This window comes from Lutra lutra, chromosome 9 (assembly GCF_902655055.1).
Source record: "Lutra lutra chromosome 9, mLutLut1.2, whole genome shotgun sequence".
In the NCBI taxonomy this organism is placed as follows: Eukaryota; Metazoa; Chordata; class Mammalia; order Carnivora; family Mustelidae; genus Lutra; species Lutra lutra.
This window is the reverse complement of record NC_062286.1, coordinates 53,821,126-53,848,515: the sequence shown is the minus strand read 5'-3', so window position 1 is coordinate 53,848,515 and position 27,390 is coordinate 53,821,126. Positions and strand designations below refer to the sequence as shown.

At 44.0% G+C, this 27,390-nt stretch overlaps 1 protein-coding gene and 1 long non-coding RNA gene across 2 annotated transcripts in view; one reads left to right on the top strand and one right to left on the bottom strand.

Moving 5' to 3' along the window:
- Positions 1 to 23,471, bottom strand: part of LOC125108551 (uncharacterized) — a 37,272-nt gene extending 13,801 nt beyond the window's left edge. Inside the window, exons 1-3 of the long non-coding RNA XR_007129946.1 lie at positions 23,025 to 23,471; positions 22,097 to 22,187; positions 1,267 to 1,445 (exon numbers count right to left, since the gene is read on the bottom strand). This is a non-coding gene — a long non-coding RNA (uncharacterized LOC125108551). The remainder of the gene's footprint in view (positions 1 to 1,266; positions 1,446 to 22,096; positions 22,188 to 23,024) is intronic.
- A 669-nt stretch (positions 23,472 to 24,140) lies between these two features.
- Positions 24,141 to 25,808, top strand: PCBP1 (poly(rC) binding protein 1). The gene has a single exon (XM_047744524.1). The coding sequence runs from the start codon at positions 24,353 to 24,355 to the stop codon at positions 25,421 to 25,423; it is 1,071 nt and encodes a 356-aa protein (XP_047600480.1). The 5' UTR covers positions 24,141 to 24,352; the 3' UTR covers positions 25,424 to 25,808.
- The last annotated feature ends 1,582 nt before the right edge of the window (positions 25,809 to 27,390 follow it).

Here is a 27,390-nt window from a genome sequence, read left to right as displayed (position 1 = left end):
GAGAGGCCAAAGCAGAGGGTGTCCTGAAGCAGAAGATGCTGGAGAGACCAAAAAGGGCTTCATAATACGTATGAAACTGTTTTATAATTCACTTCACAAGTATTCACTGAGTGCCTACAATGTACCAGACATTGTTATACATACAAGAAATGTAAGAGTGAATAAAACAGACAACATTCCTTCCTGTTCTCAGAGAATTTAATTCTAACTGAAGGAGACCAGGGTGCCTGGCTGGCTCAGTCAGTAAAGCACGCAACCCTTGATCTGAGTCTGGGCGTGCAGCCTACTTAAAAAAAACAGATACATACATACATACAAACATATATACATAAATATTAATTGAAAGAGACTATATAAACAAATACATGAATAAACTAGAAAAAAATCATATTAAGTGCTACGGAAAGAATTAAAATAGGTGATAGAACAGAAAGGATATGGATGGCTAATTTGGAATAATTAAGTGGTCAGGGGAAGGCCTCTCTGAGGACATGACATTTAAAAACTAGTATCTCAGGGTGCCTGGGTGGCTCAATCAGTTAAGCCAATCAGTTTGGCTCAACTCATGATCCCAGAGTCCTGAGATCAAGCCCCTCATCAGGCTCCCTGTTCGGTGGGGAGCCTGCTTCTCCCTCTCCCACTGCAGCTCCCCTGCTTGTGCTCTCTGTCAAATACACAACATCTTTAGAAAAAATAAAAATAAAATAAAAACATATATCTCAAAACAAAATAAAACAACAAGAACCCCCTAAAAAGCTGTCATTCAAAGATCAAGGGGAAAAGCATCCTAGGTGGGGGTGACAAATCATGTAAAAGCAAGATCACGAAGTTTTTTAAGCAGGAAAGTTAGACCATGAACATTCATATCTATTATAAAGATCACCCTGGCTGCAAGTGCAGAGTGGAATGGAGGTGGGGAAGGATAAAATCAAGACTGGAGGTAGAGACGAAAAGGTATCATGTACACTAAGATGAGAAGAACCCCACAACGACGATGTGATGATGATAACAACATTCACATGGCACTTACTGGGAGCCCATCTATTTTTCTAAGCATTTTACGTGTTACTAATTTATTTAATACTCACAAGTACTCTTGTTTTGTAAATCCATAAAACTAAGGTACAAGATAGTGGCAATGAAGAAGAAAAGAAAGCAAATGGATCCAAGAAATACTAGGGAGGAAAAGTCCCAGTGACATGCTGGTTGTTGGCATGTGGGAGGGGAAGGGAAGTCTTTTGGGCCTAATAACTGCGTGGTGTTTACCATGTGACAGGACACCAGGTGAGGCGGCAAGTAAGGAGCGGGAGGCCACACAGTGGTGAGTGTGCACAATATCCCAGTGATGCCGGCCACGTGAGCAGCTGGACACTGGTCTGCAGACAGAGGTGGGCATCATCCATATGCAGACGGTTAAGTGGAGCTGTCAGAAAGGTTGAGATCACCTAGAAAAGCAGTATGAGAAAAGAAGACAAAAGGCCTAAGAAAAGAACACTGACACTTAAAACACAGTAAGAATCGCTCATAACAACAAAGAAATGGAAATACCTTAATGTCTCTCAATAGGAAAATAACTGAATTTAGCATATCTGCCTATACTATAAAATATTATAAAGTAGCCAAAATCAACGAGAAGTATCTTTTTGTACCAACATGAAATACTGTCAAGACACCTTACTGAATCAGAGAAATGCCAAAGTGATCCATAAAATGTGACCTCATTTGTATAAATAAGACACAAAAATAACACTTTTCTGGTTTCATACATATATATGTAAACAGAAAAAAGTCCAGTATGTACAAATTCCAAACACTAACAGGTTACCACCTCCAAGGAACACAAAAATAACAGGGGGAGCAGGAGAATTCAAAATATGATTTTATTTTTTTTAGATTCTATTATATTACTACATTCCCTATAAAATAAAGATCAATTCTTCAAAAAGATCAATTTTTCAAAAAGTGATCAATTTTTCAGGGCGCCTACCTGGCTCAATTGCTAAAGCATGTGATTCTTGACTTCAGGGTCATGAGTTTGAGCCCCACCTTGGGCACAAAGCTTACTCAAATATAATAATAACAGGAGTCTTTGTATCTTTCCCTCAATTTAGCTGTGAACCTAAAACTGTTCTTAAAAAAACTCTTTTTTTTTTTTTAAAGATTTTTTTATTTATTTATTTGACAGAGAACACACGTAGGCAGAGGCAGGCAGAGAGAGAGAGAGGGAGGCAGGCTCCCTGCCCAGCAGGGAGCCGGATGCGGGGCTTGATCCCAGGACCCTGGGATCACGACCTGAGCCGAAGGCAGAGGCTTCAACCCACTGAGCCACCCAGGCACTCCCTTAAAAAAACTCTTAATTTTTTAAATGGGAGCCTACAAAAGATATCCTTTGTTTCAGATGCTAAATTTTCTGTCCCTTTCACCTCCAATGGTCTTGGTGTTCAGATCTTAAGGCTTCCCATCTCCCCACATCTAAGATATTAACACGAAGCTCCCTAATTCTATGGTCTACTAGACCGAGGCCAAGCCTGAACTGAATCCCTAGACCCTGAATCACTAGACCCAGGCCAAGCCTTACCACCAATCCCCCCCCTAGGCTGGGCCAGAGTCCCAGGAGGAAAAGTCAGACACCAAAGTCTTAAACAAACATGGAAGAATGAGGGGCGCCTGGCTGGTTCAGTCAGTAGAGCATGCGACTCTTGATCTTGGGGTTTTGAGTTTGAGCCCCATATTGAGTGTAGAGATTACTTTAAAAAATAAAAACTTTGGGCGCCTGGGTGGCTCAGTCGCTGAGCATCTACCTTCCACTCAGGTCATGATCCTGGTGTCCTAGGATAGAGCCCCGCATTGGGCTCCCTGCTCAGTGGGGAGCCTGCTTTTCTCTCTCTCACTACCCCTGCTTGATTTCCCTCTCTTACTGTCTCTCCCTGTATGTTAAATAAATAAATAAAATCTTAAAAAAAAATAAAAAATAAAATCTTTAAAAAAATAACAACAAACCACCATGGGAGAATGAGTACAGATGTCAACCAATCTCAAGGACAGGGATCCAGCAGCCTTGCTGCCCAGTAAAAGTCTCAGTGGAGAAAGGTATTTGAAGGTCTATAAGCAGCTCTGCAAAACTGAGGGATGTGGCTGCAGGACAGTCAGGTAAATTCAGGGGGAAGTGGTATGCGGTGAGTTTAAAAAAAAAAAAAAAAAAAGAGCCAGGCGCATGGGTGGCTCAGTGGGTTAAAGCCTCTGCCTTCGGCTCAGGTCATGATCCCAGTGTCCTGGGATCGAGCCCCACATCAGGCTCTCTGCTCAGCGGGGAGCCTGCTTCCTCCTCTCTCTCTCTGCCTCTCTGCCTACTTGTGATCTCTGTCTGTCAAATAAATAAATAAATAGCCAGTACCAATTATAAAGATTCCAAGCCAAGTGCTGTAGTATAGTGGAAACGAGTTTCACAACAAATGGAAGAGGGGAAGCCAAATTCTGTGAAGGGGGTGGAGGCAGCACATGGGGGGTATGTGTGTCTAGGGGTACCTAGAGGAGTCACTTCACATTAAAGCAGCAATTCCAGGAGGCACAGTATAAACGTTTAGAAGCTGGAGCAGCAGAAAGAAGACAAGGACTTGGCTCCTTCCTAAAAAGAAAGGAGGCTCTAAAAGTGAGGAGAAAAGCCACTGAAACGATGCCTTTCCTTCTTCAGTAAACCAAAGAGAGCAAGACCATGGCAGATCTCTGATGACTGTACTCTTTAACGTTCAACTGTCTAAGGATAAAAGACACCATATTTGGTCTACATGTTTTCCTGGTTACCCAAAGAAATAGCACTACCTGAGCCTTACCCAACAGCTGATTCACCATCAGTTAGTCTATATCACAGCCCGCTGAGCCTTATACTTCACACAGTACATACCAGACTCTAGAAAAAAACAACCTGGTGTGAGCTGTCAAAGTCCTCTCGGTACCTGACCTCACCCTCTGGGGTAGGTTTCATTTCAAAACTGAAAGGGACTGAGAGCTGGGGAAGTCCAAAGATCAACACAGCCAGAACAGGTGGTTCCCAGCAGAAAAGGGTCCCAGGCTGGAACTCAAAACAGAAACCAGACCACTGATAAGACAGTTTATGATGTCTGTCTCCAAGCCTTCAGATATTTATGTTTTCCAATATTTACAACCGGGCATGACCATGCTTGTCCAGCTCCTGACAATTAGATATCTAATTCTCCACGTGTTCAATTAACTTCTTGGCTTTATTAAGTTTTAGAGCTCTGGGGTAACTCCAGTGACTGGAATACCTTGTGAATTTTTTATAGCCCTTCAAATGGGCCACATTTTTTTTTTTAAGATTTTATTTATCTCCTCATCCTAGGGGGAGGGAGGGGTAGAGGGGAAGGGGAAAAGATGTGGAGAGAATCCCAAGCAAACTCTGTTAACACTGGGCTTGATCCCATGACCTTTAGATCTCAACCAGAGCAAAAACCAAGAGTCAGATACCCAAATGACAGAGCTACCCTGGCACCCCAAATGGGCCACATTTTAATCATAATGAACTTTATCATCTCCTCCTCCTTCAGCTCCCCATGAACCCTCAGCAAAATTCCTGTCTCACTAAAAAATGTCCACGTTTTTCATGATGGGCCTCTCAACAGAGCAATACTCATTACAATGAAAGTCTAGTTCATCAAAGAAATCAAGTTATTGGGGCACCTGAGTGGCTCAGTCATTAACCATCTGCCTTCAGCTCAGGTGATGATCCTAGGGTCCTGGGATCGAGCCCCAAATCAGGTTCCCTGCTCAACGGGAGGCCTGCTTCTCCCTCTCCCACTCACCCTGCTTGTATTCCCTTTCTCGTTGTGTCTCTCACTATCAAATAAACAAAATCTTTAATAAAAAGAAGAAATCAAATTATTTGCTTAGGTTCACTATTAACTAGCTGAGTGACCTTGAACAAGTAGCTTAACCTTTCTGGACATGGTTTCCTCATCTATAAATGGAGGAGGTTGGAAACAGGTGGAAGGAAAGCAATAAAACTTCCCTGAACTAAGACAAGACAAATTTTTAAGTCTAAACAGTTCAATAAGTGCCAAGCAGAGTTATTTTAAAAAGACACAAACCTGGGGGTGCCTGGGTAGCTCAGTTGTTAAGCGTCTGCCTTCAGCTCAGGTCATAATCCCAGGGTCATGGGATCAAGCCCTACATCAGGCTCCTTGCTCAGGAGGGAGCTTCTCCCTCTCTCACTCCCCCTGCTTATGTTCCCTCTCTTGCTGTTTCTCTGTCAAATAAATATCATTCCAATTTTAGTATATGTGCTGCCGAAGCGAGCACTCTGTCAAATAAATAGATAAAATCTTAAAAAAAAAAAAAAAAAAAAAAGACACACACCTAAAGCATATCAAGATGAAATGCTAAGCAAGAAAAAATTTACAAACTTCCAAAGAGAAAGAACAGGTAATTACTTAGAATCCTATTGGCACTGGACTTCCCATCTGTATCACTAGAAACTGAATACAGCAGAAAGCTACATACAGACTTTGTAGTGACTAGAACTACTATTTAAGAATCCTAAACCCAGCCAAGACATCGTTCCTACATTTTGGTAAAATTCAGGAGTGCCTGGCTGGCTCAGTTGGTACAACATGTGACTCTTGATGTCAGGACTGTAAGTTTGAGCCCCACACTGGGTGGAGACATTACCTGTGAATAAACACATGGGGCGCCTGGGTGACTCAGTCAGTTAAGTGTCCAACTCTTGATTTTAGCTGGGGTCAAGATTTTGGGACCATGAGATTGAGCCCCACTTCAGGCTCTGTGCTCAGCTTGTCCTTCCCCTCTCCCTTCCCCCACTTGAATGCACACATGATTTTTTCCCCTTTCTCTCTATAAAATGGATAAGTAAAATCTTCCCAAATAAATAAATAAACTCTTACAAAAATATACATACACACATTGTACACACACAATTGGACATATAAGGACCTTCAAAGTACCATCCATGCCCCTTTTCTAAGAAAATCACTCACAGAAAGAAACATCCTATTCAAATTAATATTTAAAACTGGAGCAAAGCTGGAAAAGACAAAGTGTACACAAGACATGTCTTCCCTCCCCCAAAAAAGACCTTTTAATGAGGCTGAACCAGATGACTTCTGATGGCCTTTCACGTATAAACAGAAACTCCTATACACAACCATCCCTGGAAGTCTGGCTTTGTGAGTTGTTCATCACCTAGTGGCCCAATGAAGTAAATGCAGTTTTGTCAAATGCCGGGATAAACTTCCAGCCATTTTGTGAGCTCTGACATCGTGTGGCTCTGAGTCTAATGTCCTAGAGATTACAAAAGTAGAAGAATGTAAACCCTCCAGACTCATATACAATTGCAGAGACTCAGCAACTATGCATTCATTCTCCAAAGATGTGGGAAGGGCCCATATTTTGTGCCTAACCATAAGAAATGAAACACGTATTTGTTGTTGCAAGGCTGTACTTTAAAGCAGTAAAAAACAGAGATTGCTTTTGTGCAGACCAATCCAAATTGAAAGCAAGTTTAGATGCTATGAGAAAACTGCGAAATGCCTTATAAATAGGAAGAGTGAATTTAAACATTCATAAGACTGGAATTTGAAAGACGGATTGTATTTATCCTGTATGATTCCAAAGAACAGGTCTAAAACTGATGAGAAATCATCTCAATTAGATTTAAATTCAAAACAAAAACTAGTATCTTACCAGAGAGCTATTCAACATATAATGGGATTCCTCAAGAAGTAATGAGCTCCCCAACAATGGACGCATTCAAAAAGAACTTGGGTGATCATCTGTCAGGGGGATAATGGAAAGCATTCCTGCAACTAGAGGACAGACAGGAGACAAGGAGATTGACTATTACCTCAAGGGCCTTTCCAACTCCAAGTCTATCATTCTAAATAAAACAAAAACAAAACAAACATCACTAATAGAGTTCCTCCCTCTGCTTTTTTTTTTTTAAGTTCCAACCAGGTGGTACAACACAGTGGGTTGGATACCACTTTCCACTTGAGTAACTACAGACAGACTATTTAACTCTATTTGCCTCACTTTCATTATCTGTAAATTTAGAATAGTACTTATCTCATAAGGTTACTTTGAAGATTAAATAGCAAACTTCTTAACAAAGTACTAACATACAGAAAGTGTATAAAACTGGAAGCTTATAAAGGAAAGGTAGCTTGGGGGGGACCCACGGCAGGGGAGTGTGGAAAGCGAAACCTAAATGTGCTGCTTGTTTTAGTTATCTGTACCCAACTCTCAACCAAAGCATTCCTGACTGTTGCTGGCTGGAGGCTAGGTTCCCTAGGCAACTAGCCTCAAAAAAGAGCCCAGACCTACCTTCTTCAGGAAGGCAATATTCTCCGTCCTGAAATCTGGCATCCTCCCTTACACAAAGCAGGGTCCCTAAAAGCCCACAAATACCACCACTCCAAAAATCAAGGAGCTGAGCAAGTATTAGTCTCCTCACTTCAAATGGTCAGTGAGAACATCAGAGTTAGAAGGGATCTCAGAGACCATCTAGAGTGACCCTTTTGTTTAATGAATGAGGACAATAAGGCTGAGAAAACTGAAGTCCTGCATGTGGCAAATTGGTGAGAAGGTTGATGAGATCACAGGTCTCCTTATTTCTAGCCCAGTAGTCAAAAGCCTCCCATTTCTCAAATGAGGAAAAATAGGACAGGCCCTACTAAGCTATCTGCCTCATACTATGTGCTCTAGACAGGTGAGAAAAGAATAGAAACGGTAGAGTGTAGAGGTTAAGAATGTGGACCCTAGAGCCAGATTGCATATTCAAATCCCAGCACTGACTATGTGAGTTTAAGCATGTTTCCGAATCTCTTTGTTTCTATAAAATAGAGAAAGAGTAACTACCTTATAGGGTTACATTAAGGAATAGATGATGCTCCCCTACTTGTGCTCCCGCTCTTGCTCTCTAATAAATAAATAAATAAAATCTTAAGAAAAGGGCGAGTGGGCACCTGGGTGGCTCAGTCGTTAAGCGTCTGCCTTTGGCTCAGGTCATGATCCCAGGGTCCTGGGACTGAGCCCCACATTGGGCTTCCTGCTCAGCAGAGAGCCTGCTTCTCCCTCTCCCTCTGCTGCTCCCCATCTTTGTTCTCTCTTTCTCGCTCTCTCTCGCAATCTCTCTTTCTCTGTCAAATAAATTAATAAATAAAATCTTTAAAAAAAAATAAAGAATAGATGTCAAACACATGGCACATAAAGTATTCAATGTATACACTGCTCTGCTTCTCATCGTTACCAGTTGTATTAGGAAACACAATCATAGTAACAAGAAAGACAGGACAAGCTCCTACACAGGTCCAAAAGCAGTAAGATACAGGTGTTTATTCAGCTTCATTTCCTGGTCCCAGCCAGGGAACACTCAACCTCTCAGCAGAAGACTATTAAATGACCCATCACTCTTTCATTTCTTTGGATCTAGGGAAAAATCACTTCAGAGAATAACCAGTACATGCTATGGTGATAAGATACTTAAGATCACAAATAAACCTTACGTAGGTCTGAGCCCAGGTGTGACCTCCAGATCTATGCTCACCTCAAGTTGGACAAAGTGCAGTTCATGTCCAACTCTTCCCTTCAATCTATGATGGTGGTACAGTATAATGGTAAGAAACAAGAGTTGGCTCAGTTGGTAGAGCTTGAAACTCTTGATCTCATAATAGTGAGTTCAAGTCCCACGTTGGGTGTAGAACCTATTTGAAAAAAAAAAAAAAAAAGAAAGAAAAAAACAAGAGCTTTGGAATTTGGCTGCCCAGGAGCAAATTACTGTTCTGTTATTTATTTGCTATGTCACTTAGGCATACCTTATCTCTTTCTAAGTCTCTGCTTCTCCATCTGCTTTAACTGTTTTAAGTGACACTTAGTGAGCACTTTTTTTTAAAAAAAGATTGTATTTATTTATTTGAAACACAGCGAGAGAGAGAGAGAGAGAGAGATTGAGAGAGCGCGCGCGCAAGTGCGAGCACGCACGCACAAGCACAAGCAGGGGAAATGTCAGACAGGAGAGAAGCAGGCTCCCTGACAGCAAGTAGCCTGATGTGGGGCTCCATCCCAGGACCCTGGGATCATGACCTGAGCTGTAGGCAGCCACTTAACTGAATGAGCCACCCAGGCACCCCATAGTGAGCACTCCCTTTTTTTGGGGCGGGGGGTCCTTTTTTTTTAATTTAATTAATTAACATATAGTATATTACTAGTTTCAGAGGTAGAGTTCAATGATTCATCAGTTGCATTTAACACCCAGCGCTCATTCCAACAAGTGCCCCCTTAATGCCCACCACCCAGTTACCCCATCCCCCCACCCACCTCCCCTCCAGCCCATAGTGAGCACTTTCTATCTGCCAAGCACTATGCTAAGCTTTACATAGCTTACATCATTTAATCATCACAACCTTATGAGGCAGGTACTATTAGTACCCTCATTTTATAGATAAGGAAAAAGGCAGTTTTCTAATTCAAGGCCATAGCTAGTTACTGACAAAGCTGAGAAGTCAGGGCAGCAAGTATGACCCCAGAGTCTATGCTCCTTACTCCTACACTGCTCTATTTCTCATATAACCAACCTTCACATGGTTGCTATGCTATTAAAATAAGACTATTTACATAAAGTATCTGGTTCATCAGTTAGCCATTACTATTATTGCTGTTATTATTATCATCAATCCCTTTGAGCCTCTTCAAATACTACTTCCTGAGTTCCAGCTTCACTTAAAGAAAATGGTTGTTGGGCGCCTGGGTGGCTCAGTGGGTTAAAGCCTCTGCTCGGGTCATGGTCCCAGGGTTCTGGGATAAAGCCCCACATCAGGCTCTCTGCTCAGCAGGGAGCCTGCTTCCTCCTCTCTCTCTCTGCCTGCCTCTCTGCCTACTTGCGATCTCTATCTGTCAAATAAATAAATAAAATCTTCTAAAAAAAAAAAAAAAAGAAAGAAAGAAAATGGTTGTTGGGGTATCTGGGTGGCTCAGTGGGTTAAGCCTCTACCTTCGGCTCAGGGCATGATTCAGGATCCTGGAATCGAGCCCCGCATTGGGCTCTATGCTCAGTGGGGAGTCTGCTTCCCCCTCTCTTTCTGTTGCTCTGCCTACTTGTGATCTCTCTCTCTCTCTGTCAAATAAATAAGTAAAATCTTTAAAAAAAGAAAGAAGGAAGGAAAATGGTACACCAGCTCACTGGGCAGCCTGGGGTGGGGTTCTAGTATTTTACTGCCCTCATACTACAGAAGTAAGTATCTGTGTGGAAAGACAAGGATGTATTTTCTAAAAACCTCCTACTCTAAAGCAGCTCTTTCTGCCCATGGGTCCTGTCCCCCCACTTTAATAAAATCTCCTTTTTGCACCAAAAAAACTCCCAGAAACCTCAAAAAACAAAACAAACAAACCAAAAAAACCTCCTACTCTGTAAAAAAACAATATATTAACACCTTTGTTTTTAAAAACAAAATCTTCAGGGGCATCTGGGTGGCTCAGTTGTTAAGCATTTGCTTTCAGCTCAGGTCATGATCCTACGGTCTACTTAGTGGAAAGCCTGCTTCTCCCTCTCCAACACCCCCGGCTTGTGTTACCTCTCTCACTATGTTTCTTTCTGTCAAATAAATAAATAAAATCTTTTAAAAAGTAAAATTGAATTAAAAAATCTTCACTCCTCTCACTAGAAAAGAAACATACACACGTTAAAATTTTTTTTCAAGGGGTGCCTGGGTGGGTTAGTTGGTTACGAATCCAACTCTTGATTTTGGCTCAGGTCCTGATCTCAGGGTTGTGGGATCAAGCCCCACACTTGATTGGGCTCCATGCTCTATTGGGAGTCCTCTGGAGATTCTCCGCCCTTTCCTCTACCCCTATGCATGCTCTCAATCCTGCTCCCTGTCTCTCTAAAATAATAAATAAATTTTTTTTAATTTTTTCAAAATAGAAATATACACTATTCACTAAAAAAAAAGAAATTGTCAGGTGCCTGGGTGGCTCAGTGGGTTAAAGCCTCTGCCTTTGGCTCAGGTCACCATCCCAGGGTCCTGGGATCAAGCCACCGCGCATTGGGCTCTCTGCTCAGCAGGGAGCCTGCTTCCCCCCCACCCCGCCACCAGCCTCTCTGCCTACTTGTGATCTCTGTCTGTCAAATAAATACATAAAATCTTTTTTTTTAAGATTTTATGTATTTATTTGTCAGAGAGAGAGAGAGAGAGAGAGAACAAGCAGGCAGAGTGGCAGGCAGAGGCAGAGAGAGAAGCAGGCTCCCTGCCAAGCAAGGAGCCCAATGCGGGACTTGATCCCAGGAACCTGGGATCATGACCTGGGCTGAAGGCAGCGGCTTAACCAACTGAGCCACCCAGGCCTCCCTAAATAAATAAAATCTTAAAAAAATTAAAAAAAGAAAGAAAGAAATTGTCCTTAGGGCGCCTTGGGTGGCTCAGTTGGTTAAGTATCCAACTCTTGATTTTGGCTCCAGTCATGATCTCAGGGTCCTGAGATCAAGCCCATGTCAGGCTCTATGCTAGGTATGGAGTCTGCTTGATTCTCTCTCTCTCTCTCTCTCCTTCTCACTCTGCCCCTCCCCACAAAAAAAGAAAAGAAATTGTCCTCTATCTCTTTTCCCTTTCTACTCCCCCATTCTCAAAATCAGTCTTTAGTCATTTAATCCTCACAAGAAGAGAGGCGTCATTCATCATTATCTCCATTTGACAAGTGCAGAAACTGAGGTTCTGAGAGGTTCAAGACCAAACAGCTAGTACCTGGGTGACCAGGGTTTCTGGAAAAGAATTTTCAGATATGGAGGAAGATAAAGATAGAAAACTCCTTCACTTATGCTGAGAAGAAGTGGCTATGATAGTGGGCTCCTAGAAGATATCTGAATGAACCAAGACTGATAACAGGATTTTAAAGAAATTCCTGCTCTAAAGTAAGCCAAGACCAAAGAAAAACTGTAACTCAAAAAGCCACTAATCCCATGAGCTATCAATCCTGCCCTCCCAGAAATAGTACAAATTATCAATAAGCCTAACAAAGTAGGACTTCATCTCTAAGGAGAGCCGTATCCTTGCAAACCCGTCCTTACCTCCCCAATTTCAAAATGGTGTATCACTTTATCCTGTTAGAGAACACAGCACTATTCAGATCAAAACATTTTTTAGACTGCGTCACTTGAAGGCAGAAACAATATGTTATTCATACAGATCTTCCCCTCATTATCTGCCACATAACCCCATACATTAATTTAAAAAACATATTCATTCAACTCCCAAGTGCTAGGCACTATTCTAGGAGATGGTGATATAGCAACAAGCAAAACAAAGTCCTAGCTATCATGAAATTTACATTTCAGTGGCAGGTGACCAATAATAAACAAACTATGGTAGAGAGAATCTCTAGAACAGTGCGTGGCACATAGTAGTAGCTCAATAACTATATGAATAATGAATGAATAGTACATCAAACAGTAATAACGGGGCGCCTGGGTGGCTCAGTGGGTTAAGCCGCTGCCTTCGGCTCAGGTCATGATCTCAGGGTCCTGGGATCGAGTCCCACATCGGGCTCTCTGCTCGGCAGGGAGCCTGCTTCCTTCTCTCTCTCTGCCTGCCTCTCTGTCTGCTTGTGATCTCTCTCTGTCAAATAAATAAAAATTTAAAAAAATCTTTAAAAAAAAAAAAAAAAAAGAAAAATTATAAAAAAAAAAAAAAAAACCAGTAATAACGTCTATGGAAAAAAAATTAAGTAGGGAAAGGGAACGGTGAAGGCAGAGAGCAGGAGATGGTTTTACTTTAAATAGTGAAGTCAAGGAATGCTTTACAAACTAGACAACAAAGCAGAAACCTGAAGGAGGTAAGGGAGGAGGCATACTGGTAACTGGAAGAAGTATTCCAGGAAAGAATACAACTACAGAAGTCCAAGGCTTGGCATGTTGGAGCAACTTCAAGGAGACCGAAGTGTCCAGAGCACAAGGGGAATGTGGTAGATGATGTCAGGAGCAGCCTCAAGAGTGCTGCTGAAGATCCTATGTGGCCTCCTAGACCACTGTAAGGACTTTAATTTTTAACATGGGTGGGACCCAGATGACACTTCTCAGCAGAGGAGTGGCATGATTTGATAGACACTTAACAGGATCACTGTTCAGGTTAGACCAAGGGAAGCCTATTCCAAAAGTAGCAGGTAAGGCAGTAAGAAGTGTTCAAATCCTGGATGTTTTTTAAGGTAGAACTTACAGGACCTGCTAGAGGACTATATGAGGAAAGTAAGAAAAAGAACAGAGCCAGGGCACCTTTTTCAGTGGCTCAGTCAATTAAGCATCTGCCTTCGCTGAGATCATGATCCCAGGGTCCTGGGATTGAGCCCTGCATCAGGGAGCAGGGAGCCTGCTTCTCCCTCTCCCTCTGCTGCTCCCCCTAGGTTGTGCTCTCTCACTCTCTCTCTGTCAAATAAATAAATTAAAACTTTAAAAAGAAAAGAACGGAGTCAAGGGAGAGTCCTCCATATATTCAATACAACTGAAACTAAAATGGGGAGGAACTGGCAGAGGTACACATTTGAAGATTTATTTATTTATTTGAGAGAGAGAGAGTGCTCCAGTAGAAGAAGGGATAGAGAGACAGAATCCTCAAGCAGACTCCCCACTGAGCATGAAGCCTGACACACGGCTCCATCTTATGACCCAGGGGATCATGACCTGAGCTGAAACCAAGAGCCAGATGCCCAAATGCCTGAGCCAACGGGTAGCTCCCGGAGGTACACATTTGAGAGAAGTTTCAAAATTAATTTGCTGAATATGTTAAGCTCAAGAAGCTATTAAATAACCAAGTGGAGATGATATCCTGCAGGCAGTCAGATAAGAGAGTCTTAAGTTCAGGGGAAGACATCCAAGCTGATGATATACACTTGAGAATTGTCAGAGTACAAATCGCATTTAAAGTCTTGAAAGAGAACACCTAGGGAATGAGTGTAAACAGAGAAGAGATGCACGGACTGATCCGAGTACTCCATCATTAGAGGCTAAGAAGATAAGAAGGATTCAAAAAGGGGGCTGCGGGGGCGCCTGGGTGGCTCAGTGGGTTAAGCCGCTGCCTTAGGCTCAGGTCATGATCTCGGGGTCCTGGGATCGAGTCCTGCATCGGGCTCTCTGCTCGGCAGGGAGCCTGCTTCCCTCCCTCTCTCTGCCTGCCTCTCTGTCTACTTGTGATCTCTGTCTGTCAAATAAAAACAAAACAAAACAAAACAAAACAAAACAAAAGGGGGCTGCGGATGAGAGGCCAAAAAAGGGGGATGGAGTTGAGAAGGAGGGGCCAATGAGACAGGGGAAAACCAAGGGAGTGGCGTTGTAGAAGCCAAATGAAACTAAAGTGCAAGGAGGGAGTGTCAGGTGCTACAGAGAGGTCAAGATGACTGAGAAATGACCACAGAATCTGTGTGCTACTTTCTAAGCACGTTCTTCCCTATTCCACACAGTACTTTTTAAATTTTAATCCAGGTAAAATCCCAGTATTGTCCAATGAATACACATAAGGTTTTTATTTAATGCAGCTATAACCATGTCTCAAAAAAACAAAAAACCAAAAATCAATGTGCTTAATCCAGACACAACAGATTTTACACAGCAAATAATGCTGAACAAATGCTTTGTCTGGTTGAATTAACTGTGTCTCTGAAACAAAGTTCCCAACTAAGTCTTGCTTGTGCTCAGTAGGTGGGATCAGAGAAATGTGCTATTTAAATGTATTTCTTTTGTTCTGCCATAAAGTAGCAGTTATTCTTGAACTCCTTTCCCTCCTTCCTAACTCAAACATCCTAACCACCTAAACGAAAACCATAAATTTACACACACACACACACACACACACACACCCCTTTGAAAACAAAGCAGAACACAACCCATGTCCAAAACTTGGATAAGAAAGGGATATACTATGCCCTGTATCTTCTTTCCTTTACTCACAGAGGGTGAACAATCATTTGCTAATTCAAAAACTGCTTTACTTACATTTTCTCTTTCGGATCTCTAGACCAGAAATACAATTTCTGATGTCTACATCTTTTTTTTTTTTTTTTTTTAAGATTTTATTTATTTATTTGACAGAGAGAAATCACAAGTAGACAGAGAGGCAGGCAGAGAGAGAGGAGGAAGCAGGCTCCCTGCTGAGCAGAAAGCCCGACGTGGGGCTTGAACCCAGGACCTGGGATCATGACCTGAGCTGAAGGCAGCGGCTTAACCCACTGAGCCACCCAGGCGCCCCTGATGTCTACATCTTAAATGAGAATTACTGCTACAAAATAAGACTTAACCTTTCTGTATGTAAGCACAATCAAGTCTCGATAACGTACACTTCCCAAGTAGCAGAACAATCATCACCAAACACTAGATCATGCAAGCATCCTTTCTGAAATGTCTTCAACTTCTGAATGGACTGTACACACTCAGCCTTTAGGCCTTTGTTTCCTTCTCAAGAGTTCTCTTTTCCTGCCCTCCACCCTACAATTTGCTAACCTGGGACTCAGCCTGAATGCCAACTTCTCTAGGTAGCCTTTCTGGATCCCCTCTAAGGCTGAATCAAGGACCCTCTTCTAAGCCCATAGCATCCTCTGCTTACTCATATTCTAAAATAGTAATGTACTATACTGTGAATCTGTTTACTTGTCAGTGTCGCTCTCCTGGTCACAAACATCTTGAAGGCAAGGACAGGATCTCATTCATTTCTGCATCCTCAGTGTTTGGGACGTATCAAGCAATCAGTAAGTATTTGCTGACTGGAGTGCCTGGCTGGCTAGGTCGGTAGAGTATGAGACTCTTGAGCTCAGGGTCCTGAGTTCAAGCCCCATGCTGGGAGTTGAGTTAACGTGAAAAAGAAAAGAAAAGAAAATTAAGAAAAGAAAAAAACTTATTTGCTGACTGAATGAATAAGATCAATTTTGACCTAGAATACTTGAAGTGATCTTTGTAGCACATTTTCCTTGATATACCAACTGATCTGAGGCTAATATTAAAATTACCAGCATCTGGGGCGCCTGGGTGGCTCAGCGGGTTAAAGCCTCTGCCTTCGGCTCAGGTCATGATCCCAGGGTCCTGGGATCGAGCCCCACATCGGGCTCTCTGCTCAGCAGGGAGCCTGCTTCCCTTCCTCTCTCTGCCTGCCTCTCTGCCTGCCTCTCTGCCTACCTGTGATCTCTGTCTGTCAAATAAATAAATAAAATCTTTAAAAAAAAAAAAATTACCAGCATCTTAATTACATCCCCAGTTGAGAGCAAAAGCAAAGCAATTTTCCCAACCTGTCATTGGGAAGAGAGGATAAAAAAGAGACATGGTGCTCAGGAGTTGTCGTATCAGCTGCTCTTTCTTGGTGCAAGACAGCAGCCTATGCTTCCCACACCACACGAGGGCCCAATGGACTTCTGAATTGTTTTCTTCACATCTCTTCCAACAATCCTGTCTACTTCTCTTCCTTCTGCCCTAGTCTTTTCTCTTTCCTTTTCTTACCTTTTTTCCTTCCTTACTTTCTATACTTTGCATTTGTATTCTGTTCTCATTTTTCTTTTAACTTTTCTCTGCACTCCCTTCTCCATGCCTTATTTCAGTCAGAGTAACCCTGAGGAATCCATGGACATTACTTTCCCCAACTAGGAGAACTTACGACAAGAATGTTGCTGTACCTCCTGGGCACTTGTATAAAGCACATCAATATATTTTTTATGTTTCTGAGAAAACCCAGTAATAACCCCATAACAGCAGCCAAGATCATCAGTATATGAGATTAATATTATTACTCTTGTTACAATCCATAAAATGGGTAAAAAATATTTCTTAGGCTAGGGGCACCTGGGTGGCATCTAAACATCTGACTCTTGATTTCAGCTCCGGTCATGATCTGAGAGTCATGAGATCGAGCCCCAAGTTGGGCTCTGCACTCAGCACAGAGTCTGCGTAAGACTCTCTCTCCCTCTCCCTCTGCCCACTCCACCCCCACTTTGTGCATGGGTGTGCTCTATCTCTCCCTCTAAAATAAATAAATAAATCTTATTTAAAAAATAAATAAATAAAAGAAAAGATAGTGGGGCACCTGGATGGCTCAGTCCGTTAAGTATCTGCCTTCGGCTTAGGTCATGATCCCAGGATCCTGGGATTGAACCCTGCCATCAGGCTCCTTGCTCAGCAGAGAGCCTGGTTTTCCATCTCCCACTCTGCCTGCTCGTGCCTTCTCTCTCCCTCTGTCAAATAAATAAATAAAATCTGAAAGAAAGAGAGAGAGAGAAACAAAGAAAGAAAAGAAAAGAAAAGAAAAAAGAGAAAGGGAAAGGGAAGGAAGATCTGCCTTCAGCTCAGGTCATGATCTCAGGGTCCAGAGATTAAGCCCTACACTGGGCTCCCTGCTCAGTGGGGAGTCCATTTCTCCCTCTCAATCTCTATGTTTTCCTGCTTTCTCTCTCTAAAATAAGTAACACCTTTTAAATAAATTAATAAAGGGGTAAATGTCATTAAAATACATATATTTACAAATACTCCTTAAGCTATACTCTGTAGTATCGCAGAAAGTGATAGGGTCAAGGCCCTCACAATTTACTATAATTTCATTTTATTTTTTAAGATTTTATTTATTAGACAGAGAAAGACACAGCGAGAGAGGGAACGCAAGCAGGGGTAGTGGGAGAGGGAGAAGCAGGCTTCCCGCTGAGAAGGGAGCCCAATGCGGGGCTCAATCCCAGGACCCTAGAATCATGACCTGAGCCTAAGGCAGAAGCTTAACAACTGAGCCACCCATGAGCCCCAATTTACTATAATTTGAAATAAAAGAAAAATGAGAAGCAAATTCTAAAGGAGTAAGAAAAAAAGAAATTATGTTTTTTTTTTTTAAAAATGCTGCATGTCAGGACGCCTGGGTGGCTCAGTTGGTTAAGCGGCTGCCTTCGGCTCAGGTCATGATCCCGGCGTCCTGGGATCGAGTCCCACATCGGGCTCCTTGCTCGGCAGGAAGCCTGCTTCTCCCTCTGCCTCTGCCTACCACTCTGTCTACCTGTGCTTGCTTTCTCCCTCTCTCTCTCTCTGACAAAAAAAAAAAAAAAAAAAATGCTGCATGTTACCTTCCCTATGACCCTGCAATTGCAATACTGGGTATTTACCCCAAAGATACAGATGTAGTGAAAAGAAGGGCCATCTGTACCCCAATGTTCACAGCAGCAATGGCCACAGTCGCCAAACTGTGGAAAGAACCAAGATGCCCTTCAAGGGATGAATGGATAAGGAAAATGTGGTCCATATACACTATGGAGTATTATGCCTCCATCAGAAAGGATGAATACCCAACTTTTGTATCAACATGGATGGAACTGGAGGAGATTATGCTGAATGAAATAAGTCAAGCACAGAGTCAATTATCATATGGTTTCACTTACTTGTGGAGCCTAAGAAATAACACGGAGGACATGGGGAGATGGAGAGGAGAAGGGAGTTGAGGGAAATTGGAGGGGGAGATGAACCATGAGAGACTATGGACTCTGAAAAACAATCTGAGGGTTTTGAAGGGGCAGGGGGTGGGAAGTTGGGCCAGCCTGGTGGTGGGTATTGTGGAGGGCACGTATTGCATGGAGCACTGGGTGTGGTGCATAAGCGATGAATTCTATAGTACACTGAAAAGTAATAAAAAAATAAAAAAAATTTTTTAAAAAGACAGAAAAAAAAAATGTGGCATGTTGGTAGGGCAAATTTAAAAAGCTATCGTATACTTGCTGGACCAGGTAGATTAAGGGGAAAAAATGTGGTCCCTGCCTCCAGAGTCTCCAGAGGAATAATTCCCACCACTCCCCAAACCCATAAATGTAAACATTAGAGAAAAAGAGAAAGAGGTTTTCTTTTCTTTTCTTTTTTTTTTAAGATTTTATTTATTTATTTGACAGAGATCACAAGTAGTCAGAGAGGCAGGCAGAGAGAGAGAGGAGGAAGCAGGCTCCCTGCTAAGCAGAGAGCCCTATGCGGGGCTCGATCCCAGGACCCTGGGACCATGACCTGAGCAGAAGGCAGAGGCTTTAACCCACTGAGCCACCCAGGCGCCCCGAAAGAGGTTTTCTTAAACCAAAAAAATCAGGAACCTAACGTAAGTGAACTGGCTGCTCTAGGACAGAAGAATAAAAACTAGATTGAAAGCTTTTGAGTTAAAGATAAAATTATTCCATGTGTCAAAGCATCAGAAGCCAAGAAGAGGAACAAGACACAACCAACATTCAAGAGACCCAGCTCAGGTTCTGACAAGCTGTGCAACCTTGGGCAAGTCACTTCACCCTTCTGATCCATAGATGGCTCTTCCATAAAAATGGGCATAATAATACTTTCCTGGCAAAGTTGTCTGTGATGATTAACATGAAATCACTTCAAAAATTACTTCACGAGGGGCGCCTGGGTGGCTCAGTGGGCTAAGCCACTGCCTTCGGCTCAGGTCATGATCCCAGGTCCTGGGTTTGAGCCCCACATCGGGCTTTCTGCTCAGCAGGGAGCCTGCTTCCTCCTCTCTCTCTGCCTGCCTCTCTGCTTACTTGTGATTTCTCTCTGTCAAATAAATAAATAAAAATCTTTAAAAAAAAAAAATTACTTCACGAAACACGCCAATGTGAAGTAAAAAGAAGCAAAAATCCTTCCTCTGAATGGAATATAAATCCTGTGGTTAAATTTCCAAAGTCTAGGCCTGACTCACCTTCACAACCTCATTAAACTCCTTAACTAACCTGCAGTCATTCAAATACGAGAAGAGTCATGCATGAGGCTCCAGGGGTGGGGCAGTGACTATTTAGTCAATTGTTCCATATCTTAGTGGCTTCATCTGTAAAATGGGTGGTGTGGAATTCACTTATATATCCACAAGATAGTGCAGGTCTGGGGAAGGGAGTGGAGAATTTACCATAAGTTATATTTACATAACCCTCCCCTCCTCCAGAGATAAAGAACCAAGATCATCAAATATCATTGCTCCCTAGACAGAATTAGAAGACATCATTTAATCTCTTGTTTTACAAATGGGAAAACCAAAGCCCAGTTTTGAATTGGGTTGTAAACTTCTCAAAGCTAGACAGTGGCAGAGCTAAAGCTGGCAGCCAGAGCCACAGATTCCCAAGTCCAGTGCCCTCTTTACCAGATTTCCGGGTCATCCACAGCACGTAGCCTGTACAAACACACTATCAACAACAAGACACATTACAATTTAATCAACAGCTAATATGGCCTATGCAGGCAAAGAGGGTTTGTAGGACTCTAGGGGAAACAAAGAGGCTGAGAGCTGGGAAGGGGAAATCTTTATTGAGGGGCAGGAGAAGGTAGAATCCTAGAGGTACTCAGATAAGAAAAAACTAATGGAAAATTTCAGGCAAAAACGGTTTAAAACAGGCAGTCTTGGGAAGAAAGACCCGATGTATACAATTTTCTTTAGGGAAAATAAATATGTGGCAGATTTAGAGAAGCAGAATAGTTTGAATCAAGATATAATTCCTGGGGCGCCTGGGTGGCTCAGTGGGTTAAGCCGCTGCCTTCGGCTCAGGTCATGATCTCAGGGTCCTGGGATTGAGCCCCGAATCAGGCTCTCTGCTCAGCAGGGAGCCTGCTTCCTCCTCTCTCTCTGCCTGCCTCTCTACCTGCTTGTGCTCTCTCTCTGTCAAATAAATAAATAAATAATCTTTAAAAAAAAAAAAAGATATAATTCCTAATTATATATAATTTCTCTTTTTGTCTCCTCAGTTTTTAATATTTACTAATAATTTTAATTCCCCAAACAATTCTGTCTCTCCTATAAGACAAGGTCCTCTGCAGAAACCACATCTTACATAGTGGTAAATATACAGACTCTGGATTCAGATTGCCTAGATTCAAATCCCTATTTTCCTACTTAATAACTGTGCCTTGGACAAAATCCTTCACCCCTCTGTATCTCTGCAAAATGGAAATTAACATCACCCCCATCACAGGTTTTGTGAGGATTAAATGTGTATATTAATCATTTTGGTCACAATCTAATAATGGGTTTCTCATCATTTTAGTTTTGATGTGCCTTTTTATTTCATGTTAAAGAATAGAAACTATCAGAGTATACCGCACATTATAAGAACAAGTATTGTTCTGCAAAGATTTTGTTCCATATATGTGTGCATATATGAGTTATTTTGTAAAATTTAGCTCTTATGGTGGTTTGCTTTTAAAACTGTTGGGAAACCTGGTTGGCTCAGTCGGTGGAGTATGCAATCTCGATCGTGGGGTTGTGAGTCCAAGCCCCATGCTGGGGGTAGAGATTACTTAGAAATAAAATATTTAAAATAAAAAAATATGAAAGCCACTCAATTATCATACAGAATAAAGCTTCAAACAGTGCCTGGCATAGTGCCATTACTGTCATTGTTGCTATGACATACCCACCTACCAAAGTTGTTTGTAGAATTATATATGGTAATGCAAAAGCACTTCAGAAACTATGATATAGGGCACTAACATAAGTTAAAAGAAGCAAAAAGCCCTTCTCTCCATCTCTAACATACGCGCATGTAGAGCCCTATTCAGGCACATACATATTCCTTGTTTGGCCTACAATTTATTTGTTACATTAAACTGAAGAGTTCACAGACTTACGATTTACCTAACAGTGTCATGCTCTCTCAGTATTTGCAGAGAAATGGAGACTTGGTGCCAAAGTCAAATTATTTATTTTTACTTGATTAGGATATTGGGGTGAGGAAGGCAGAAGTCATGCCCATGCTTAGCTGAAGGAAGCTAGTGAGTCACACACAGAAACTGCTCGCTCCCACAGAGCCAGGTAGATTTAAATGTGCCACAGACAAGGCTGGGCTGACGGATACTTCAGCCTTTGGGTAGGGCTGAATCATTTCCCCCTCCCTATCGTCACCCAAACACCTCATTAAAAAAAATAGCATTTGAGCCTCTTACAGATATAGCTCACACCAGGAAAAACTGGGAATCCCCAGATACAAACTGGGGGTAACTATGCACCAAAAGGTTACCTGAGGGGTTCCTTTAAATGACAAGCTCACCTAAACATCGAAATAGCACTTGAATTCTAAAACCATAACTTACATAAAAATTTGAAAATGTGCTCACCAATAAGGAAATCAGAAGATCGGGATTCCATCCTCCACACTGTGTGACCTTGAATTAGTCACTTCATCTCTCTGGGCCTAAGTGAATTCATCTGTTAAAAAAGAGAGAGAGAGGTAACACCTACCTCAGAAGATCATTGTAAAAATTAAAGATAGTATGCAGTAAAATGATAGCACAGCATCTGGCACTGGTAAATGCACAGTAACATTTGTCTCTGTCCCTCCACACTGAAAGTGAATGCCAGGTGTGGGTAAACTGAGGTTCACCAGCCAGATGCCCTCTGAAAAAGGTCACTGGTGTCTGAATGGCTTTATGGAAATTATCTTTTTTTTTTTTTAAGTTGTTTTATAAGACCATTTCTTGGTCTCTCCAGCACACCAGCCTGAGATAAAAATCTAGAAAATCAGTAACTTTCTATCTCATTTCTTAAAGCAGCAATTCCTAAATGCTTCGGTACTGGGGGGCCCAAATTAACCACTGGTACTGCCCCTCATTACTCAGTATTAAATTAAAAACTAACGAGAACTCAGTATTATGCCTTCATTTTTTAGTTAATAAACGTTTCCATTTTAAATTAATGGAGGAAATGCATTAAAATTCGGCATTTGAGGTTTGGACCCGGGTGGGCAGAGCACTCGCTACGAGGGGAAGGCTCCAGCCAAGACGCACGGGATGGGGGTGGGGGCATTCTGGAGCTTTCGGATCGACCCCAATTTCTCGTTGGCGACAAATCCAGGACACGTGTCGCCATTTTGTGTTCTGGAAACATGGCGGCCACCCCGTGGGGAAGGAAAGGGGGGGGCGGAGGGACCGCCACGTTAGCCTCTTTCCCTGCGGGATTCTAAAGCACGTTGCGCACACGTCTGTCTGGGTGCCTCCTCTGTCTGGCTTAGCCGAAGTAAAGAGAAACGGACAGAAATAAACGTACACGAGCCACCCAAACGACTTTTCTTTAGCGAGAGGAACGTGCGATGGCGAACTGCAAGAAAGGCCTTCCAAGATGGCGGGGCCCGACAGGGGCCGCCCCCAAAGAAAGCGGGGCGCGGCGTCTGCGCCAAGGGGAGAAAGGCAAAGAGGGAGCTTAAACGGCGTGGGGAAAATCGCAAGAACCCTCCCCCGCACTACTCGGGACCCCTAAATAAATGCGGTCCCCAAAAGGCACACCATTGTCTTAAATGTCTGACAAGACTGCCACGACTAAAAAGACACTAGGAGATGGGGTTTCTCTAGATTCAACCGAAAGAAACTTGCAAAATGCAAACAAAGCATTATGTAAATGGACGCCATTCTTTTTTTATGGCCATGTTTCCAGCACTCCCCAGAAATCAACTGCAGAGCCGCAACTTGGGCGGCAGTAGGGAGGATTTCGGTCTTTTTCCTCACCGGCCGCCGCTGGGGGACCGGGGCAAGGGTGGGGGCTGGCGCGGGGCGCCCGGGCACCGGGGACGAAGGGGCCCCACGTGCCTGCTCGCGCGCGCTCGCGCGCGCGCACCCGCCCTACAAGCCTCGCCTCGCCGCCCCTCCCCCCCGGAAGACCGCCGCTGCCCCTCCCGTCTCCCCACACCCTCGCGCACGCGCTCTAGCCGCCTCACGCGCACGTTTTAAATCCGCGGCGTCCCAGCTGCCGCCTGCAGTTACTGCCGGGGCTGCCCGTGTCGCTCCGCTTCCAAACCCCTTTTGCAAGGCGGGAAAATAATGTTTCAGCCCCATTCACAACACTAACATTTCAAAACATTTGCCAGTGCCGCTTGAGTTAATAAAATCCACGTTGTTTTAAAACCTTGCCGGGCTCACAGCGTCTGCCCATCGGGGCTTTATGTTCAACGCTAGGCTGTTAAAAAGAGTTTTTAAAAACTACCATGTGGAGGTTGGCGCAATCTTGTGACCTAAAAAAGACGGGTCCTCATTTTTTTTCAAGGGGTCCTGCGCGGCAAGTACTTCCGGGGTCAGAGGGTACGCGGGGTTGAAAGCGGGCTTCCCGCCCCGCCCAGACCGCCGAGGCTGCCGCCGGAGTCGCCACCGCCGCGCCCTCGCCCACCCGCCCGCCCGCCGCTCCCGGCCCCGCTCGCCCCCTCCGCCGCCGCCGCCTGCCCCTGCGACGACGCCGCGGCCTCCCGCCCGCGCCCGCTCGCTCCCGCGGCCCTCGCTCGCCTCGCGCCGGCAGTTTTGGGCCTACACCTCCCCTCCCCCCGCCAGCCACCAAAGACTTGACCACGTAACGAGCCCAACTCCCCCGAACGCCGCCCGCCGCTCGCCATGGATGCCGGTGTGACTGAAAGTGGACTAAATGTGACTCTCACCATTCGGCTGCTTATGCACGGAAAGGAAGTAGGAAGCATCATTGGGAAGAAAGGGGAGTCGGTTAAGAGGATCCGCGAGGAGAGTGGCGCGCGGATCAACATCTCGGAGGGGAATTGTCCGGAGAGAATCATCACTCTGACCGGCCCTACCAATGCCATCTTTAAGGCCTTCGCTATGATCATCGATAAGCTGGAAGAAGATATCAACAGCTCCATGACCAACAGCACGGCGGCCAGCAGGCCCCCGGTCACCCTGAGGCTGGTGGTGCCGGCCACCCAGTGCGGCTCCCTGATTGGGAAAGGCGGGTGTAAGATCAAAGAGATCCGCGAGAGTACGGGGGCCCAGGTCCAGGTGGCTGGGGATATGCTACCCAACTCCACTGAGCGGGCCATCACCATTGCTGGCGTGCCGCAGTCTGTCACCGAGTGTGTCAAGCAGATCTGCCTGGTCATGCTGGAGACGCTCTCCCAGTCTCCGCAAGGGAGAGTCATGACCATTCCGTACCAGCCCATGCCGGCCAGCTCTCCAGTCATCTGCGCGGGCGGCCAAGATCGGTGCAGCGACGCTGCGGGCTACCCCCATGCTACCCATGACCTGGAGGGACCACCTCTAGATGCCTACTCGATTCAAGGACAACACACCATTTCTCCGCTCGATCTGGCCAAGCTGAACCAGGTGGCAAGACAACAGTCTCACTTTGCCATGATGCACGGCGGGACCGGATTCGCCGGAATTGACTCCAGCTCTCCAGAGGTGAAAGGCTATTGGGCAAGTTTGGATGCATCTACTCAAACCACCCATGAACTCACCATTCCAAATAACTTAATTGGCTGCATAATCGGGCGCCAAGGCGCCAACATTAATGAGATCCGCCAGATGTCCGGGGCCCAGATCAAAATTGCCAATCCCGTGGAAGGCTCCTCTGGTAGGCAGGTTACTATCACTGGTTCTGCTGCCAGTATTAGTCTGGCCCAGTATCTAATCAATGCCAGGCTTTCCTCCGAGAAGGGCATGGGGTGCAGCTAGAACAGTGTAGGTTCACTTAAAACCCCTTTCTGCTGTTTTCCCATGATCCAACTGTGTAATTTCTGGTCAGTGATTCCAGGTTTTAAATAATTTGTAAGTGTTCAGTTTCTACACAACTTTATCATCCGCTAAGAATTTAAAAATCACATTCTCTGTTCAGCTGTTAATGCTGGGATCCATATTTAGTTTTATAAGCTTTTCCCTGTTTTTAGTTTTGTTTGGGTTTTTGGCTCATGAATTTTATTTCTGTTTGTCGATAAGAAATGTAAGAGTGGAATGTTAATAAATTTCAGTTTAGTTCTGTAATGTCAAGAATTTAAAAATTAAAAAATGGATTGGTTAAAAAATGCTTCATATTTGAAAAAGCTGGGACTACTATCTTAAACTCTTTGTTGGTGGTTTTTTTTCCCCTTCCCTTTTAGCGTTAGGCCTTTGTAGGAAGAAGGGTGGGCCCATCCTTCGTGTTCTCTAGCCCTTTTCACCTATCGGTAAGATTCCATACCCTTTCTGTCCCAACAAAGGAACACGGCAGGCTGGGCCTGCTTTGGGGTATTTGCAGACGGAGGGTCTTTACCGGAGAGTGACATCCCTCCAGCCAAGTTCCAGAGAGAGGCCTCTGCCCATTTCTCTGGTAGAAAACAAGGGTTTTCTGAGATGGAGAAAGTAGCCCCTTCCGTAGGAACCCTAATGAATGGCAGTGTGTCCTCCCGACCAGCCAGCCCCTCCCCCCAACCCAATCTCACTGGGGAAACTTAGGAACAAAAAAAAATGTTCTAAGGTGGGAGGAGCCTGGGGGGGTTACCCAGAGGAGAGGTGGGGGAGGGAAAAGGGCTGGGCGGGGGCTGGAGGGAGGGGCTGAGGTGGGGGAAGGGAAAGGGTCAAGGGTGGGTTTGAGGATTTGGAAGAGGGCGAGGGCGGGGTGGTGGTAGGGATGGAGGGGTTTGGGGCCCCCAGGACTGAACGGGGGATGGTACCAGTCGGGTGCACGTGGCAAGCATGCACCTGTGGCAAGCAGCCTGTCAGAGGATGTTATTACACCTTCCAAGTGGTGAAACCAGAAACAAAAGAAGCCCAGCTTCTAATTCTTCAGCTGTGTGCAATGTTAGAGAAGTCATTATACAAGAAAATAATCCTGCCTAAACGGGGCAGCCGTCACAGGCAGGAGTGTAGCTGGATCCACTGATTGTAGCCTAAGAATGTGGTGGTAAAAATGCAGGTTCCTGGGCCCCACCCCCCAAATCTAATCAGGAAACTGCATTTTTAACAAAAGGTTCTTAGATTTAAGTGCCACTGATTATCTTTACCAGTGGATTAGGAAGATCTTGCTGTGAAGGCCTAATAACCTCATGTCCACACCAACCAGTTGGAGTAGACTGGACTTGATGAAAGAAGAAAAATTCTCTATGATTAGGCAAAGACACTAGAAAAAGGCAATTCAAGACAATGGACAATTAGGTGCCAAAAGTGCTTAGTTCAAACCCCAGGCACTGTGGGAGATCCACTAACAGCAAAGAGGAACTCCTGTGAGAGGGGAGTATTACATGCAATAAATATCTGTTGAGGCTTACTCTCTACAGGGTATCTGCTTTTTTCTGAGGTACAGACCTGCTTCCGAGAGGCCCTGGAGGTAAGCCTGGGGTCTACCATGCACTTCACACCCACCCACTGTGGAGTCAGGCAGGCAAGTCACTGAAGGGAACCTAATTTCATGAGTTAAACCTGAGTTCAAATTTGAGTTCTGCCTCTTACTTGTGGCCTTGGGCAAATTATTTAACCTCTGTATAACATGGAGGTGTTAAAAGTACACATCTCGGGCTTGTGAAAAAAAAAATGAGCATGTTTGTAAAGCAGAGCAGTGCTTACAACGTAGTAGACTTAAGTATACTTCATACTGCAGAAAGCCAAAGGTCCATTTCTGTCCACAGTGTCTTTGGACAGAAAAGACATGCTTAAAAGAACAATGTGTT

Excerpts from the sequence above, each read along its gene's own strand:
- PCBP1 (XM_047744524.1), top strand. The coding sequence starts at position 24,353 with ATGGATGCCGGTGTGACTGAAAGTGGACTAAATGTGACTCTCACCATT.